This window comes from Calliopsis andreniformis, unplaced genomic scaffold (genome assembly GCF_051401765.1).
Source record: "Calliopsis andreniformis isolate RMS-2024a unplaced genomic scaffold, iyCalAndr_principal scaffold0022, whole genome shotgun sequence".
Classification (NCBI taxonomy): domain Eukaryota; kingdom Metazoa; phylum Arthropoda; class Insecta; order Hymenoptera; family Andrenidae; genus Calliopsis; species Calliopsis andreniformis.
Window position 1 is genome coordinate 10995686 of NW_027480432.1, and position 20073 is coordinate 11015758.

Here is a 20073-nt window from a genome sequence, read left to right on the forward strand (position 1 = left end):
GAATTACAAATAATAAAGTTCCTGTACAAATTTTATTGAACTTCTGCTATTTTTAAATGTATAGAATGTAGGTATTTTTACCACGATAACTTTCAAATAATATTTGTACTTACTCTATTTTTTTGTTATTCTTTTTTCCCATAAAAATCTAGATTTAATTATTCTAAAATAATCTACGTGGAGTCTTTGACGAGAATTGAAACGTATGGAACGTAAATAAATGAAACATCGCAACTATGACTAGATGTGGTATAACAAACCTGTTGAAATCAAAGTTAATTTATTTAAAGTGACAGGAAAAAATATTCCCTCAAAGTCAGCAGTGTATTTTTTGTATTTCCTAGAGAGCATAGAAACAGAAATTCAATATTAATAACATATTGTTCGGATAGCTCTGTTAGTTCCATCTCAACATATTTTTTGCGAAAATAAATATAAAATAAATACGTAAAATAATGACGTTCAATGCATAATGGAAATTTTTTGATAAATACTTTGTAGATGTTTCATCTAAAGTATGCTATCTAAATACCAAATACTACGGTCCTGATGTGCATTTCTGGTGTTACATGCATTCAATTTAACGTTTACTATAGCGTTGATTTGAATCATATTGTATATCACTTCATGTACAACATTAAAATTTTTCGTAATTGCCCGTGTGTTATAATTACTATATCTAATACTACAGATTACCGATCTCAAGTATTTTTAGTCAAAATACCATAACTCGGTCGAATTCTCTAACATCTTTGTCAAACGACAAACGATCTTGTTTGTACGAACTCTCTATCTCTTCCTCGCATTAAATCGCAAATTTCACCAATTTCAATGTCTCCAGAGGGTGATAACATTTAGCGATCCTCAAGGGAGTGATAGAGAAGACAGTGATGATTGCTGATCGGTTGAGAATTATTTGCACCTATTTATTTGAAATACGCCACGAATAAAAATATCAGAAACAAAACAAGAATATAGTGTTCCCATGGAGCAGAAGTATTTCGCAATAATTAAATTATTGCAACAATTTCAGGTGGACAAAGCTTGAAAGCGCAGTCTGCGTTAACTGTTAGTTAAACTATTATTTACGCTGATATTTATTGCATAATATATTTTGATACTATCGATTTATTGGGATAAACAGTAACACTTAGTTTATTGCACACGTAAAAACATAATGGAATGAAATTTAGAGAAGGATTTAGTTTTGCAATTTTTCTATTAAGCTTTTGTCTAGTAATATTAAAGAACGAATATGCAACCACTCATTCTGATCACATAATTTCATCCATTAAAATGCTTGTGACTCTTATGACTTAGGACTGCATGTTAACGATAGATTATTGAGTTTGATGTAAAAGTTTTTCAAGGGACTATAACAATAGTGAGAGTACGTATCTGATGAGATTCAGTTGAAAACTGAAATCTAAAAGCTTGAGTATCTTTTTAGCAAACAGTATATAGAAATATAGATTTTTTCCTTTCTATATTCTAATTCTATATTCATATAGAAAACTTAGTAAACAATGTTATTTATCTAGGTATATCATAATCTCATCTGATCCAAATTTCATATTATTGTTATGTAATTTACGCGTTACATTATCGTCATTCAATAAATTATTCAACAAAACCTTGTTCTGTGTATGATACATGTGTAGAAATAATATGTAATATTTATATGCATAATTTTCATACAAGAGCTCTTGCAATTTACAAACTGAGTTATATGAAGGTTATCCTCGAAATACCGTGCACGAGTGTAGCTTTGGTTAATGTAGTATTATAGGTTATGTTCATTAAATTATAATTCTATTAAGTATTAAATAAACTCAATACAACTTATGCATTGATAAAGAGGCACTGTCCGAACGAACAGGGTTCTTCTTTCTACTGCTAGAGACGACCTAGAAGTTCTCGCTGGTGCTTAAACTGACTCTAAGGAGAGTTTCCAAAGCCACATGTTTATAAAAGTGGTCATTTAATTATTTATTCATATAAATATGTCTTCTAACTTGATTCGATTATCGCTAAATTCAATTATAAGACTAAGGAGTTCATTACGAAAACCAGTACGAAACGCAACCCTCTTCTATTTTCACCATTCTTGCAACTCCTTTCTTCAGAAAAAGATTTGATACTCAATCTCTAATGAAATAGTTTTTAGAAAATAGTAATTTGGTTTAAATTTTAAACTCTGTAATGTAGTAGAATTATAGTGAAAATAACTTGTGACTTCAAATTTTTTTAGTTGTCGTGTAAGTATTTATTTTTGTTACGTTTATTATCTGTGTTATCTGGAAATGCTGAAATATTTCGTCGTTGAATGGTTTAAAATATGGCAAGGATTATATAATTAAGTTTATTGTCTATTGAGATTGTGAGCAAATTTCAGAGTTAACATAATATTTTGGTGTGAAGTAATGTAATATTTTTGTCCATATTGTCGTAGCGATTAGTGAAATTGTTCTGGCGATTATTCAACAGGCATCTAATAGGTCAATTTTGAAAATTTGGCAAATTCCAAAATAGTCAAATCTATGTAAACGTTGTTGTGATACAAATGTGCGAGAGATTTTAATAGAATTATTCTAATGTATAAGGATAACTATGAAATGCTGAAAAAAATGTAAATGCCATTTGGGATTGTTACAGAAATATTGATTTATTAAAAAATTGGCATACAAGAGATATACATACATACCTATTGTTCTGAAAGTAGGTTTCGATGAAATATAAATTAAATATTTTTCTCCTTTCAATATTTATGTAGCCGATATGCATATTTTTTATGAATCGAAGAGTAACTATACTCTTAAGTTGGTATTTTTTACTACGAAAGTTGAATGCAACAATATTTTATTACCTATACCTCCTAAAATGTATCAGTAACAAGTAATGATAAAACGTTAAGACGTTCTATACGAAATTGGAAAAAATGTTCCACAACATCTACTTTCTTTTTTGCTTCACGTATAAAGAAACTGAGACTTGCTACTTTTATAAACATGAAAAGCAAACTTCATTTGTTTTCTGTTTTACAATGAGATAGAAAATGATTAGTATATAAGTACTGTAAGAAAACAGAATTATCATCATCAGTGCATCATACATATGTGATGGTGCTAGCAGATTGAATTGCGTCATTGCCAGTGCAAAGCTCGCAGTAAGAATTGGCCAGAGGAAAATAGTGTTCATCATAATCATTGCCTTAATTTACTGTTGTGGAATTCCACCACAGTTGTGTGAAGTTCTTTAGTGTCTATGATAGCCACTACCTCGTTCAAATACAGTAGTATAACGCATAACTGCACCCAAACCGTAACAACTATTTGCCCCTAGAACATTCCTCCTACTTCAGATGTTGGGTAACCCCTGGGGAGCTACTCCAGCAAGGGTCCGAAATTCAAGGAAAAATGCAGTCACAAAAGCTAGAAATCAGATTAGACTTTGGCATTCCCAAGTATAGAATTCTAGATTTTGTAACATATTTCGATGCAAGTACAGCCAATCGATTCCTTATGTTTTCTCGATGAACATGATACCAAATATGACGCGGTTAGGAATGTTTATAAAGAAATTATCTACAAAAAACGATTTTTACAATTTTACCCTAACTTCATTAAAATTTGCATTAAAGGTACCATTTTAATCGGCAAGACATAAGGTATTCATCTTTATCACTTTAATAATGGTAACATGCATAACAACAAAATTTACATTTTGCGGAAAAGCCATAAACCTAAAAGCCATAAATTAACGTGCGCCAAGCGCCAACAAACGAGGCACCCCAAGGAGTCCGTCCCGAAAGTACTGTTTTTAACGAAAATACTCATTGCCACTTATTAAAACTCTTCATGTACCTTTTATGCAAATCGGACTAGTTTTAATGGAGTTAAGGTAAAATTGTAAAAATCGTTTTTTGTAGATAATTTCTTTATAAACCTTCCTAACTATGTCCTATTTGGTATCATGTTCATCGACAACACATAAGGAATCGGTTGGTTGTACTTGTGTTCAAATGTGATAAAAAATTTAGAATTCCATACTTTTTTCTGCTAAGCCCTAGTGCTATCTTTGTTTTAGAGGTATTCCTTCTCTAGCACATAGGAACTCTTAGCAGTCCAAGGGACTGAATACTCCCAGTGGGAGTCATACTGGACGCAGATATGCATTACATTACTGTATTTACTATTACCAAATAAAATTTGTTATTCTTGATTTTCGTCTTAATTAGCCCGTGAAATTTTACTCACCTGCTATCGAACAACCTGTATATCTAAAATTCTTTTTATTGCTATTAAATAAATATTTTTAAAACTAGTTTGATTGAAGGGTTTTTTAATTTCATAATTTCTTTTTTGTTAAGGAGGACTACTTCTACGAAATAAACGGTTACTAAAAATAGTAAATTATCAAAGGAAGATAAGAGATCAAACACGCAAAATGTCCAAGGTGTTGGAGAGGGTGGATGAATGTCTCACCGATCCAAGGCTCAAATGTGGCACCACTTGAATACAAGAGAAAAAGGTTCGTTTAAGTCTAAGAAAGTACTTCGAATATCTTATTGTGTATACTGTTTTTTACTGTTATAAAAATTGAACACAATATTCATAGGTATACATATATACATGCATATGAACAGACAAAGTCCGAACTAAGACCATTCCCATTTTGTCTAGACAAAGTCCAAACTTCTGAGCAATGATAGGTTAAGTCTGCGTTAGATTTCGTTAGACATTTCGGACTTTGCTTGGACAAAACGAAAATTGTCTTTCATTCGGACTTTGTTTGTAACATATACGTATCAGCTGCATCATTGATTGTACCACAATCAGTGGTTTTATGCACATTTTTCTTAGATTTTATTTATGTCTAACAGACTTAAAAGAAGAAACTCTTCTTCATGAGACTTCCTTGTATTAGTAAGCATTTTTCCACAGCATATTTGCATTCAGCTTGACAACATGTTTAATTTGATGCTAAGCTCTCCTGCGAGATGTTGTTACGAAAAAGACGAAGTAGAATGTACATGCTTGAATTATGAAATACACATATCACACATGTATTACATAGCTGATACAATTCAAAGAAAAAAGTTTTTCAAGAGCAGCCAAGAACTGCTTGTGACCTTATAAACAAATTATTTACTAAACACATAATAAATTCAGAAACATGGTTTCGGTGCAAAGTTATGGTCCTTGTTATAAGAAATCAAAACAATTTTGCATTTTTCGTGGTCTAGGTTAAGACCATGTTTGAGGAAAAATTGTAAAAAATGTATGTGTCTAGGAAAGAGAAAACACACGATATTCAATTATTTGAACTGAAATAAAAAGGTTCAAGAAAAAACAGAAAGTAACTTACATTGGAAAATATTTTATCATGATTGTGGGAATCGGAATTCGCAAGTGTTTCATGTGCCAGTAAGTGAACGACTACGAATTTAGTAAACATCTAAGCGACCAATACAAGGTCATGAGAAACTTGTTAACGTATCAAGTTAAGAGAATAATGGAATTTTTTCAAATCGTGCTACCTCTCTACTGTTTGCCATAATTAATAGCAGATTTTATTTTTATCTAACAATTTGCAACATTCATAGTTAAGTCAAGTACATAATACGTTAGAAGTTATGTATTCATTTATTGGCCATAAAGTACAAGACAAAATGTACGTGTAAGAAATTTTGTTTGAATTAAATATCTTCATTATATGGTATTACTTATTCGATTACACTGAATAGCAATTGTAACTTTTAGGCTTTTCGTACCTAAAATTGATGCGTTTTTAACAGAATCCTTTGGTGTAATTTGATTTTTTCATGCACAATTTTAACATTGTCACAGTCAAATCTATGATCAAATTCTGATGAGTGTTTAGTCAAAGTGGTAGGTAAAGGAGGAGGCAAGGAAACGTTGTTTTTACGCTCATGGATGCGTCTTGAAAAGTTTCTAGATGTTTGGCCTAATGTAGACTTGATTGCAGCCCATACAAAGAATTGAATAAAGAATGTTCGATTTCTTTAATAACAGCACTTTGCCGATAATAAGTGGAAAAAGTTGTTTTAAGGTTAGAGGTATATTAAAAATTGTGTGCATTCCTACCTTTTCAAAGAATTCTCTTTATACCCAAGGAGATATTGTTTACATAAGAAATAACGATTATATTTTCCATCTTAGAAGTAAAATTAAAAAATACGTTCTTTAATAATTAACAAAATCAAAATACTGGGGTCGCTATTACAACAAAAGGGTTTTTGAATTAATTTCAAATCGGTTTGTCGATATTCAGGGTTAGAAAGTAGGATAGCAAGATCAATTAAGTCTTTGATTAAGCCAATTTTGGGTTGCATGGGGCGAGTTGAAAAGTAGTTTATATATTTTCCTGACCAACTTGATTTATGGTACCAATTAGTTTGAACCTATTTTCAGATCTCATTACAGTGATATCAAGGAAATTTAAAGCAGGGACGTATACCAGCAAACATCGGTTGTAATATCTTATTGTTAACCCTTCTAGAAACTGAAATATCGAAATACCGATTTTACGTCAAACCGCGGTCAAAAAATATCGATATTTTAAGCTATATTTACCAGTATTTTTTTGGTTTCTTCATTTAATTATGATTTTTAAGATATTGTTCACTGAAACAGTGAAATAATACAATAGTTTCTTCGAAGTACATATTTTGGTACAGTATAGGTCTGGTATAGTTTGGTATAGTTTAAAGTGGCGATATTAAATCGCTGAGATAATTATTATAGCGTTGACATCTGTAAAAATCATTTAATTTAAGAGGCTCTTTTGATGTTCAAACAGTTCAATTAACTATCAACTATGAATGAGGAAGAAATACTAATATTGTAGCGAAGAGAGTTCACAATATTAAAGAATTATAAGTAACAAGTCTCCGAGCATATGTATATCGTGCCGCACGCGTTGACGATTACCAGTCACGCCATAGAATGTTCTTTAACAAGTTAGAACCCTCTCTATTTTCCATCGATATCGTCTTATCGCTTGTTTCGCTGTCATCTCTTTTGAAGAATCGCATGACATTCGACACGCGATAATCTACCACATCGAACTCAAAAACATACATAATGCTAATAAGGATAATAACTAAACACATCTACATATATGTAAATAAAGATGTTTATAGATTATTTTATTTTATTGTTAAATACATATTTTATTACTATTTTTAATCACACATATAAAAAGGACTAACCTATAATTACGTTGTCTTATAATAAGAATACCGATATAATACCACTATTTTATTTTGATTTTGATTTTATATCATTTCAGTCGTATAGCGTTGCTGACGTAATACCGACTAGAAAAAAATACGGGTATTATGTCTCTGCTTTAGACTTGAATTTTTCTCTATTTCATGTGTGAATTGTAGTCTCTCATGAAAACTGTTAAAAGTGTCTAATAAAATTTGAAGGTAAAACCAATCCAATGACTGTAATATTATGACCTTCACGTAACCTTGAACAAAAAAAATCCATAAACGTTTTGCGTGAATAGTGAAATAGTCTTATATCTTTTATAACATCTATTATCCTACTAAAAGAAAGAGAAAGCAATAAGATTCTGTAAAAATCTTAACATTGAAAGAAATGGACTTGAGTTAGTCTGACTCTGAGGTACAGATTTATTAATGTGACATTTATTTATGTGTCAGAATGCCAGTAACCTTCGTTGTATTTTACATCGACCTGAAGACCGTAGATGATATTTCAAAGGTAGTAAATTGGTAGCACTCTGGTACGTCAGAGATTCCATCCCTTTAAAGGTTAAAGACATTCTTCTTGTCGATGAAGAAAGCAATGATTCTGATTGCTTAGATGAACCAAAAGAAACAGATGTAAATTTAAGTGAAGACGAATATGCATAAAAATAAATTCTATAATTGAATAATAGTTTAAAGTTACTTGTATAATTTTTTAGTCTGTAGTTCATAATTATTTTCGTTAAATAAAGTAAATTTTATTTTACTTTTAAACGAAGATGAACGTTTAAATATTTAAGAAGCGTTCTCGATAACTTTTTCCATAATAACTTTACATAATAAAAAGTTTCAGAATCAGTAGAGAAACTACTTATGAAATTCTTAGTCTGCCACCGGTAAGCAGTAAGTTTCGATCACGCACACCAACATTTTTTTCGAGGCAATCATAAGTTTTAAAATTAAAAAGAAAAAAGAACATGATGTTCGCTAACGTAAGTTAAGTACAGAAAACCCCACCCATGAAAGTAGTTTGCTGGATGGTTTCGGCTAGTTGAGGTTAGGCACACCAACTTGAATTGTTCTTCAAAACTTCTTAAATTATTCAAAATTTACAATTGTACAGGAACAAATTGCCTTTGTTTGCGTAAATCAGCAAAATTTTAGTAAGAAGTGAAAATTTCGTGTCTAATTATATGACTTATTTTTCTAGTAGAGCCTAATCTACATTTTCTTCCACAAGGCGGTTGTAATTTCCTATACGTAGACTTTTCCAGAATTTCTTAACAATTTCACTTTACTATTTCTCCAATTTTGAGATTTTACTTCCTATTTGGCTTTTCTGGAGAGTTCATTTTCGATCTGAACATTAAGCTAATTTGTAATATCCAAAGAACTTATAGTTTCAGACAACTTATAAAATACGGATCTATGTCTCTATGTAGTCCAAGTTATCTTCATCGTTGTGCATTGGAGATACGTGGTAATTCGGCTTATTATTTGATTTTAATTTATACTTCCGCATGACAATATGTCATTCGGAATTACATGACACTACAAAACAACTTTTTTGGGATTCAACTGTAACATGTGAATCATTGAAGAAGTATTTAATTATATTTTTAAAATAAGTTTCCAACATTGTATTATATTCTCTTGCTAGATTTTTCGAATTTTTTTTGGAAACATTGCTATCAAATCTTTTTTGCTTTTATACAAGTAGAAAATAAGTTTAATTTAATTTGTAGGAAGGTCACAATAAAAAATGATACTAATATCTCTTTCCTGAAATACACAAAAGTGAAAATCCGACTAATTCGTTAAATGAACATAACTCAAAATGTAATAAAATCATTCTTCAATAATCACATAATTCGAAATGTAACAAGTGTTCGTACTTATATTGATCCACAAAGTCGATGAAACTGTCTTAAGTTTAAATGTTAAGCATATAACTTCCTCGTTTTATCGAAATTAAATATTTCAGTCGAATTAAATACTTCAGTTTTACACTTTCGTAATACATACTTTTGCTATATGATTCACGTTATAATCCAAAATGTGTCACATTTTTAGATAGTAATGTGTTTTTGTTTTAAATATTAAGGGTAACAGAAGTACCATCTGACGGGTCATCAAGTTGAATCACTTTTGTAGTACATGTGTGATATGTAATTTGTACGTCTACATCCTTGTATATAAATTAGCACACTAACTTTCGCATTTCTAAACTTATTTATACAGAGTGTTTCAAAATATATGGGCATAGCTTCAGAGATATATTCAGTGTACTGAAACAAAAAGCAAGATTTACATAAATATATGTCCGATATGACCTTGTTTCTGAATTATAGCGGTTTCTGCATTATATCAATTGTTCTACTATCTACATAGACCTTATCATCTGTTCAAAACTAGGCGTATTGTTCGAATTCGTTGGCCACTGTCTTGAATACACAGTCATAATGCCTGAACATTATTTATTTAGTTTTAGTTATAATTATCTTTTTAGTTATAATTATCTCTTTTAATTATCATTATTTATTTAGTTTTAGTTATAAACTAAAACCTTTAAGTGCTCCCAGAAAGATAAATCTACGCGACTAAATTCGGCCGATCGATATGGCCAGTTAATTGGTCCTTTATGACCAATTCATTAATAAATGAATCTCAAAATATTGAGAATCGTTCGTTTAAAAACTGTCTCGTTAGTTGACAAAAATAAAGTGGAGCACTATCATGCATGAACCTTATACGACCCACGATTATAAATGGCACGTCTTCCAATGATTCTCGTAACTGTTTCTAACAATTTAGTGTACAATTCGCCAGTTAACTTCTCATTTAGAAAAACTGATTAGATTAAATGGTCGGCAACTTATTTAAAAAAATGTTTGAGTCCTTTTTTCTCCCTAGCAGTCATCTCAAGAAAATTTGTTGCACGCTGAAATATTAGTCCCTGTGTGCCATTTAGTTTAAACGAAGAACGAAGTCGACGTCTTTATATGATACTGAAAAAACAGCTTGTAGCACTTTATTTGGTACAACCTGTATTAATATACCCACGCTATGAGTTAATAAAAATTCAATTGACAACGATGCATTTATTTTAAAGTACAAATGAGCAGGACGCGGGATGGGCAAATCTTGGCTCTTGGCCCTGTTTCCTGCGACGATCACGACGATGACGATGATGGCGTATTTCACTGTAACGGCGGCTACTTCAACTACGGTATCCCTTTCATCTACAACAACCGCCATCAACGACATTCTCGATACAAGAAGAGTAAGTATTTTATGGATTTGAGATTAGATACTTTTGTTTCTTGTACACAGTTATTTTCGTCATTCAAATTATTGTATATTTTCACTTATTCTAAAATTAAAATATTACGCAATCCAGTAGGATCATCCTGTGAGGAATTGGACACTTTTTAGAGAATCCAAAAGCACATTCCTATGAGTTTACTACTTTAAGAGTTATCATTTTCTTAGAGAAAAGTTAATACTGTACTTTTATACCTGTAAAATCATGAATCTTCAACATTTCGAGAAATCCTTCGAGATACGTTTCAATATCCTTAAAAATCATAATGTACTTGAATTTTAGGATAATTAATTGAATTTAGGATTTTCCATGTAATAGCACAATATAAAAAATATAATAAGCTCTTTTAAGCTAACCAATTTATGGTATTCCAACGAAAGATCATTGCTACTGCCATTCCGTGTTTACTGAGGACGTCAAACTTTTTGCTGTAACAATGCCAATATTAAAATTCATGAGAACAACCGTTTAAATTAATCATTTATATCTTAATATCTTATTCGTGAAGTTATAATTGTTGTTCTGTATATTTACGCCTGTTCATGGAAGAGCAGCTTTCTAATGGTCGAAAAGGTGGAGGTTAAAGATTAAAATCTACAGGCTTAGATCCTTTACAAACAATAGTTCATCTAATAAAACTTTATCTAATCGAACAAATAGTAGAAATACTTTGTAAACAGTACATAATTAAATGATATTTGAATACGCGGTTATTATAAAATTATAATGCTACATATATTTATTGTAATATTATAAAAGAGAAATTGTGTTATGTTAAAGGTGAATATTGAAGAAGCTTTAGATGTGATAGAAGCAGCTTCGACCGGATCACTAGGTGAAGATTGTGCTACTACAGCTGGTTTCAAATCTTTGCCATCTGTAGCTGCACTTGATCCACGCCGTTACGATACGGCAAGGCAAAAAACTGATATGACCGCATTGATGATCCAAAATTTCGGAACTGTTGGGGCAGCAAAACATAATGGTGAGTTACAAGCCATTTTCAGAGATTTCAAAGAAATGTGTCATTTACTGTAATTATTCTATAGTTGTCAGAGGTTTAGAAAAATACATCACCTGTCAAGGCTGAACTTTACTTCGACGCGCATATATGTATACCCTTACTGTTAGGAACTCTAGGTTAAACATTAGACACGATGTAACATATGTACGTTTCAATATTTTAAAGGATGATAAGGTACCTCAATTTGATCACAAAATGTCCTATGACATAGTGTACGATCTACCTTCGCTTTGCAGTAATAATGCTTTAAAGTTAACATATTTATATGGTAAACCAAGAATTGGAAGATTTTGTAATTTTGTAGATACATCCAAGAGGAGCAATAGAAGACAAAAGTCTTAATGCATTTTGTTGTATTTGTTACGATTTAACATTTATAAAACTAAACATCAAAAATGCTTATAGAAAAAAAACAAACAAACGTAAGACATACACAGATATGAAATACAGACCAAAATACTACTGGCAGTCAGTTGTTCAAGGTGATTGAGTAAGCTAGGAAGCAAGGACCGTTTACAATAGAAGTTCCATCAAAGGACTTGTGTCTATGAGCGAATTAACACTTGTTAAGGACCTTCCGAAACTAACACAACCTTCTCAAGCAATAAAATTCTCTATATCAGGACTCTCTAACTAGTGGCCCGCCGACAGCACACGGCTCCTTCCTCGGCTTATTTACATTCTTCAATGATCCCCACCATGTCTATTTGACTTACACTCACTCTTAAGTGAGAGAGAGCTGTATATACATAGTTCTTGCTCCTACGTCCAGCTAACTGCTATGGTAGAATTAATTTCAACAGGCGGCTCAGGGTCACTCAGCCCCTCACGCGCCTTTCTGGTGGGTTTCCCCACCGCGGCAGTTCCCCGTGCGCGCGAACGCACTTGCCGTGTGTGTGGAATATCCGTGAGCTCACTCCTCTGTCCCACCAGAAAGGCGCGTGAGGGGCTGAGTGGCCCTGAGCCGCCTGTTGAAATTAATTCTACCATAGCTAATGGTAGAACCGACTGACTAATGGTGAGAGTCCAACAGTACTGATGGGGAAGAAGTCCGACAACCCTGTTCTAAGACAATGGATTCTTTGTCTGTGTTTGTCTCACCCATACGTGCGAGCTACTATTCATTTCGAAACAGGGTGCTAACTTCAAGATGTTATTATTGTAAAACGATAGTAGATTGGACACTATTTTGTAGGACTTTTTGTGTTCCATTAGGGGTATCTTATTATCCTTTAAAATATTGATACATATACATGTAATACCCTGTATAACTTAACTTTAGGTTAGAAAGTTATACGATATTTAAAACTTAGCGTCTTTAACGTATTTGAAATGGCTTTGACATCATATTGGCTCCTATCCGTAATCTCATTAGCTGATGTTATATGTACTTCTGATTGGTATAGAAGAACGTATCAGGATGTGTCATGTATCATGAGGCTAGTTTTATCTTAGAGGATCTCTCGTTAGGGGATCCGAGTAATTTTCTCAATTCTAAATAATTACGATCTTGTACACATTAAACATCATTCAATCATATTATGGATAGAAACCAATACGGCGTGACTGTAACCTGTCAAGCCAGTTGAAACCATTAAGTTTTACAAATGCACAATTTTTCATCGAATAAATTCTTAAAGTTAAGAAAATATTTTTGTATTCTACTCGCCGAATATTATCAAATAACAAAAAGAAAAATAATTTTGAGTGCCTCGACATAAAGTTTACCCTTCGTCAATCTATTCTGTTCAGTCAAATGCTACGTCAGAGGAGATAGAACTAGTAAGAATTTAAGGTAGATCGTTAAGTGCCTGCAATTGAGTTAAAAAGTTCGTATAAACTGAATAAGTATAACACATAGCCTGTTCAAGATATTCAAAGATCCTTTTTCAAGGGAGGCACCAAAAAATACGTCAAGAAGGTTGATACGTTGAAAAATCGAGAAAATCAGACGCTATATTGTAGATAATAGTATCTAGTTTATGAACGGATAAAATTTTCGTATTTCAGACATTCTAGTTCTTACCAACTGCGACGGCCAGCAATCAGTGTTCTACCCGAAGAAAATACAGAATTTGTCCGCCATTTTGCAATACTTTTACGTTTAGAAATTTGAAAAACAAAGCTGATACCTACATTTATATTTTCCCAAAAGGACTAAAAACTTCTAAAAACGTGGCTTGTGTTTTTACACTTCAGCATAGTGTTCCCCCTTAAGGAGGTAGAACTAGATATACTAAAAAATTGTTATTGGTTCACCGTGAGACATGTTATGTTTAGAACTCAGGAGATGGGCACTGGAACCAATCAGATTCTCATTATTTCCAGGCATCATCTTCTGAACTTTGAACAATAATGTAATATCACAGCAGCAAAACAACAGATAGTCGTAACTGTTAATCTACTCACATGCACAAGTTGCACAGAATAAGCACAGAGAAGCTTACGCGAGAGAAAGGCTAGTGGAACGGCATAGGTGTCAGGACGGGTCTGTCTAAGCTCATCTGCCACCACCATCAGTCTCTATCCTAACACGATTCATTATCGATCTTCGTCACTTCTTTCAGCCAATAAGGATAATACATATGGCGGCAGGTAAAAACAGGATTCCTGAATTGGAGTGGGGATCTACTCGCCAATCAGACTCGTATTCTTTTGTTTAGCCTTCTTCTCGCGTGAGCATTGTATTAGCCGCTTGTTTATCAGTACCAATTATTGACGAAATCGAAAAGCAATGGTAGACGAACAGAAATGATGCATATAAGTCACCTATAACACCCACTCCAAGCAACAAATTTGGTCTTGAAAAGTTACCTGGACAGAATTTGCGACGAGGTGTGGAGTGCAGTAACAAACATAGTAATGGAGTTAGAGGATCGAACTTAATTTGCTTTATTTGCAAAAAAGGACTTCACGCGCTTTGTACAGCAAACCATTATTGCAACAAGAATTAAGTGAATTATAATTTTCTTAGTATGTTTTTCAAGAAATAAATCAAAGTAAATTTATTTGAATAAATGTTATTTTTTGATATTTTTTTTTTTTTTTTTTGTTATAACACAATATTTGTGATCTAATTAGATAATTACTCGTATTAATTTTTTTTCATAGACACCCAATCACTTCCGAATTTTTGGTACATATCCACAAAATTTGCTTAGCACTCAAACAAATTTAAAATTTAAAATCAGAGGTTAAAGTCAGAGGTTGCCAGACAGGCCCTTGAAGGCCACTTTCTCCGCCTGTGCTTGTCCTCCCTCCTCGTATTTACGTGGGGCCGTTGTTCTTCGGAGGGAGGTCAAATGCGAGAGGAGAAGGTGATCATCGGCCTGCCTTGCTGGCATCGACTTTAACCCTCATTTGACCAACGCCAGGTCAGTTTGACCTAGAATAGCGTGGGCCTCACGGTGTAATAGTTCAAACAGTTGGCCATCCTAAGGTTAGATCATTATGAATAGAAGTGAATGAAAACCTAATCAGTCTTAGTCATATGATCATATCTACGTGATTGTTCTTTTGTGTAAGGTTAGAAGCCACAAATATACCTGGTATCTGTAAACAACATTTTTACAAATGGGTAATGCTACTGCAGCTCAAGTCACCCTCTTTTTTGAAAATACATTTATAATAATATAATATTTGTAGATGAAAATTAACTAATATAAACAACATGCCTAACTAATAAATATAGTTTTGTTCAATGTTACTAAATTCTTTATGACTAGCAAAAATGAACCTTCACTATCCTTAACTATGACGTAGCTTACGGAGTTATATTCGAATACAATAAGTATAGAAATACTTAAGATTTTAGTCTGAATGCTATTTCGATCAACAATATTTCCTACGAATATCAATTCAGATATTTGCAAATACATATATCTCGACCCCAGATCCGAAGTGTATTAAATCGCACTGAAAACAAGTAAACTTAATACACTTTGGTTCATAGGTCCAAAAATTTACATGTGCACAATCGGTATCATTATAGCTTTAATAATATAATCAAGGTAGTAGAAACTCCCTAACATATATGCTAAGCTGTGGATAGGTCTGTTATCATATTACTACTACACAGTACTATTCATTAATAACGTGAAATTAATTATAAAACGTATACATCACAGTTGAACATAATCGGTTAAAAATGTAATTAATTAAACTATCAGTTACATTAATTATTGTAATTACAGAGAAATTACAATTGCAATGTAATTGCAAATCCAATTGCAGTATATTCTGTAATCATTAACTGCTATGGACTTCAATTACAATTGTAATTGTCAAATATAGTTCCGGGACAATTACAATGATTATTATAATTATAATTGCGTAAAATACTTGTAATTATAATTGTAATTGCACAAAACAATTACACTTAAAATTATTATTAGAAGTCTTACTAGTTTTAGTAATAGAATTTTACATGATATTAATTCTATTCTTAATATACAATATAAAAATAATTGCAGTTATGACTTTTAACAATCAAGGTGAAAGATCAACGGATGGAGGCAAGAGAGGTTATTATGTAAGACATGATATGAAAATCTGAAATTTGGAAATTGTTATCGAAATAAATCGATATAACTATTACTATGAAAACCATAGGGCTTTATTAAAATTGTGTTATGGGTTACCGAACTCATGATCCTTCTATTTCCTGTTCTATTTTTCCTAATAATTTATTATATACATACAATATAATAAAATCGTTTAGGTTTTGTTAGTAGATCTGCTACTGTTTCTGCCTTAGAGGAAAAAAATATTTCTCTACAGGTTTTGCAGTCATAACTATTTTAATTCCTTTCGATAACAATTTAGAAATATCAGATTTTGGTATCATTGCTTGGATCACATGCGTTAAGTTATTCTTTCCCCTTGATTAAAAGCTTTAACATCAAATACCATTCTTTATATTCTGAATTAAGAATAAAACAAATTAATAACATGTAAAATTCTATTACTAAAACTAGTGAAATTGTTAACAGTAATATTAACTGTTGTTTTGCGCAGATAGAAATACAATTTCAGGTTCGTAACACTTAAAGGTTACAGGTAATCTGTAACTAGGTTCACAATTATATTGTAATCATAATTAGTAATTAATAATTAGATTAGATTTATAAAGGTTACGAAAATTTTGAAACAAAAATTAAAACAAAAGTTACTGTAAATTCAAATTTTTATTTAACAATTGCAATAACTCAGTTTAAAACAAATTCTAGTCGCGACTAGTGTGACCAGTGTATATACATATGTATAGTTGCATTTCATTTTACTGCTTATAATAACGCGTTAACATATGATACAGTGCTTTTAGATGCGTTAGCAAAATCGCTGTTAATGTCGGTGAAAGACGCCGTAGAGACAAGGGTAATCGCCTTGAACGCTTCCACGGGTACGGTGATCAACGCGGTCTGGTTAAAAAGGAGTCCAGGAAGCGTCGGAGAACCTACAAATATTGAAAGCCATGGATTTCAGCCAGGATCTACGCCAGATCCAAATTTACCATGGTTCGAGAATGCGGGTGCCTCTACGGAGTTAAGGTTCGATTGACCTACTGTATCGTATTTGAAATCCAATATCTTTCACTCCATTTCCCGCACCCTCTCATAAAAGTCTACATGCACCAATTGCTTAACATTATTTCATAAAAGAAACACATTGTGTGCTTTATCTGTCAATAAAAGTATTATAATTTCAGCCTCTGTTAGAAGTATCATCGACGAATAATATTGTTTGAATTTATTGCTTATATAAGAATACGTAGTTTTAAGTTCTGAATAGATAAATATATTTTACATCCAGTTTCAATATTGTTTATATATTTTGCGTTATATTATAATTGTGGCTTATAATTTTGAAATACTTTGCTCTTCAGATGTGTTAGTTTTTTTTCTTTAAGTACAAGTGTATTAAATTTATGTATTATGTATTGTATTTAATATGTATAATATAATTCCTCTATGTTTTAGATTTGCAAAAATACTGCATGTATTTGAGTCGATAACATTTTTCATTTCTTAAAACCTTGCGGTATATGTATTTGTTTCGTATTTTTATGACTCACTGTGTCATAATACCAACTATAGATCATTGTGGTGTATGTACAAAATGAAATATCTGTGATTGTAAGATAAAATGACCTGAGTCACGTGTTTTTGTTTCTGATATTCGTTGGAAGTTTTTAATTTTAGTACTGTCTCATGAACTTTTGTCTGGAACTCTTATTTTTAACCGATAACATTATTTTAATACCCTTTCTTCCTTTTGAAATTAGAAATTCTATATTCTAGAACTCAATCAAGGCCTTAATTGGACTTTCTGAAAATATATCATATATTACATTGTCCCACAGTCACAAATATTTTAAAAGGTGCCACCACAATCTTGTTGGAATAAATTACTTTCAGAATACATGAAACACAATTAGAACAATAAAATAAATAACAAATGGTTACTTTCAACCAATATTTACAGATTAAATGTTACAAATTTAATTTTGTAACAGGGTGTTCCAAAATTGAGCGATCAAACTGTCTCAATATATTTTATGCGCAGAAATGAAGAGAAAATGTATAACCGGAAATTCAGACACGTTTTATTAAAAAAATACAACTTAATATTCAGCATTAAAGAAACATACTACTAATCTGGAATTATGATGTAAGAATAACAAGAATAGTTGGTTCTAACAATTGAATTTATGATATAGCTGCATATAAAAGTTGCTATTTTCGAGCTGCAGTTATTTGAATTTGTTCAATTTTTAAATTGCAGAAAACAAGAAATCAAGATATTAGTACATATTTTATAAGTAAGAATATATTCTGCAGAGAACTTATTTCCCAGGACTTGTTCCCTGCTCGTCTGCAACAATGCATCTTTTCTGAAAACTAACCTCAAAGCTCACTTTAGCTGAACGTACTGAGTTGATATATAATTTCCTAGCATTTTCTTTTGAAGTTAGATGCCCCAACCACAAGGGCTCTTCTTTAGAAAATTGGACAGTAATACGCTTACACCGAAAATGTATCTAGGATGAGGTATGGAATCTTCCATTCTGTCCAATTAGTCTCGCATTCTTTTTGCAGGATGTTTTCTCATCTCTGCTCAAGACATATACCTATACATTCTGCCTTAAAATGGCACATAAGTGTTTCGAATATTTTTAAATTTTCGTACAAGGGAATAAATTCGTAAGGAAAATTTGTTAAACCTTATAGGTCTGTACGGAATTTCGATAAAAGTACAAAGTAACTATTTCTACGATCAGGTTGTCGATGAACTGGATCCTCACCGATTTCGATGGTATTTAAACATATTGTAAAAATCAACATTTTGAAATGTTTTTTCTTATAGGTACATGTAAGCGGCAGTCGGTCGCAGATTCCGAGATATTAACAAAAAGCTTTGTTAAACGCATGATTAACAGTAGGTAATGTGTTTATGAGTGGTTAATGGTAGATGGATTGTGGAGTACGTGGAATACGAAATGAGAACATACAATATCTTTTCGACGTGTGGGGATCGAAATTACAATGATAAAAATTACAATAAGACATCGATTATTGGAATTGACGCCAACTTAAAAATTCATGGTCAATTTTTTTTATTTTAGATAAACTGTTACTCAGTGATAGTTTGAGGTTTACTTGAAGTCCTTGTGTAGTTTCATCGTTAGTACTCAAAATACCGAAAATTCTAAATAACAAAGGTCGAGGCAAATCCAGCTCGGATAACCAATGCTTTATTATAACTATCTCAATTTAGTTGATCTAATTCTCTAGTTCCCTAATTCACACTTCGCTTGGCCTACAAAAATTATAAAAGTTATTAACACCATCTAGGGTTAACCACGCATCCAACATCCAATACACATCATCGTGAGATAACCAAGTTCCAGGGTTGCCAGTAAATTCCCTGGCAGAGGGAAGTAGGGACTGAACAAGCTGAAGTCGGTGATGGGGAACTAGAACGTGGGAGGACTCGTCGCTTGCCAATCCCCAGTTTCACATCCCCACTAACGACTTGTTCCCTCTCTACTCCCTACTGCATTACAGATCGGTAACGTAGTTTAACTTTCTACATTGATGAAGAATTTCCTGGCACCCCTACCAAGTACTCAACATTCCACACAATAACCCAGTGTTAACCACACACCCAGATGAGTTAAGATTGAATATTAATGATTTGTGTAACGAGACGTAACAAATGGCAAACGTGTCGATTGTGTTTGTGATCGTCTCACAGATGTGCATATCTGGACAGAATTTAAGGGGGCAGACTCCTTGTGTTTTGAGCTGTGTGCGTGCGCTCACACAAGCAAAGAAAGTCATACACGTATACGCGATGAGCGAGAGAGACAAACGGTTTCGCAAATTACGCTTTACGTCTCGATACTTGCATAAATGAATTTTTCGCGGGTACAGAACCCACGAGTAGACTTCACTACAGGGTGCTCTGGTCCATTTAAAC

The 20073-nt window shown here is 32.3% G+C and overlaps 1 protein-coding gene across 6 annotated transcripts in view; it reads left to right on the forward strand.

Annotated features, from left to right (window-relative positions):
- The window catches only part of LOC143186901 (putative G-protein coupled receptor CG31760), a 62716-nt gene that overhangs the window by 16979 nt on the left and 25664 nt on the right, over positions 1-20073 (forward strand). For 5 of the 6 annotated variants that reach the window (XM_076390746.1, XM_076390744.1, XM_076390748.1 and 2 more), the window contains exons 2-5: positions 4370-4530; positions 10356-10526; positions 11349-11553; positions 16907-17141. In XM_076390746.1, coding sequence (XP_076246861.1) covers positions 10377-10526; positions 11349-11553; positions 16907-17141 — 590 coding nt within the window. In that variant the 5' untranslated portion in view covers positions 4370-4530; positions 10356-10376. The remainder of the gene's footprint in view (positions 1-4369; positions 4531-10355; positions 10527-11348; positions 11554-16906; positions 17142-20073) is intronic. The other variant, XM_076390745.1, reaches the window with a different exon arrangement.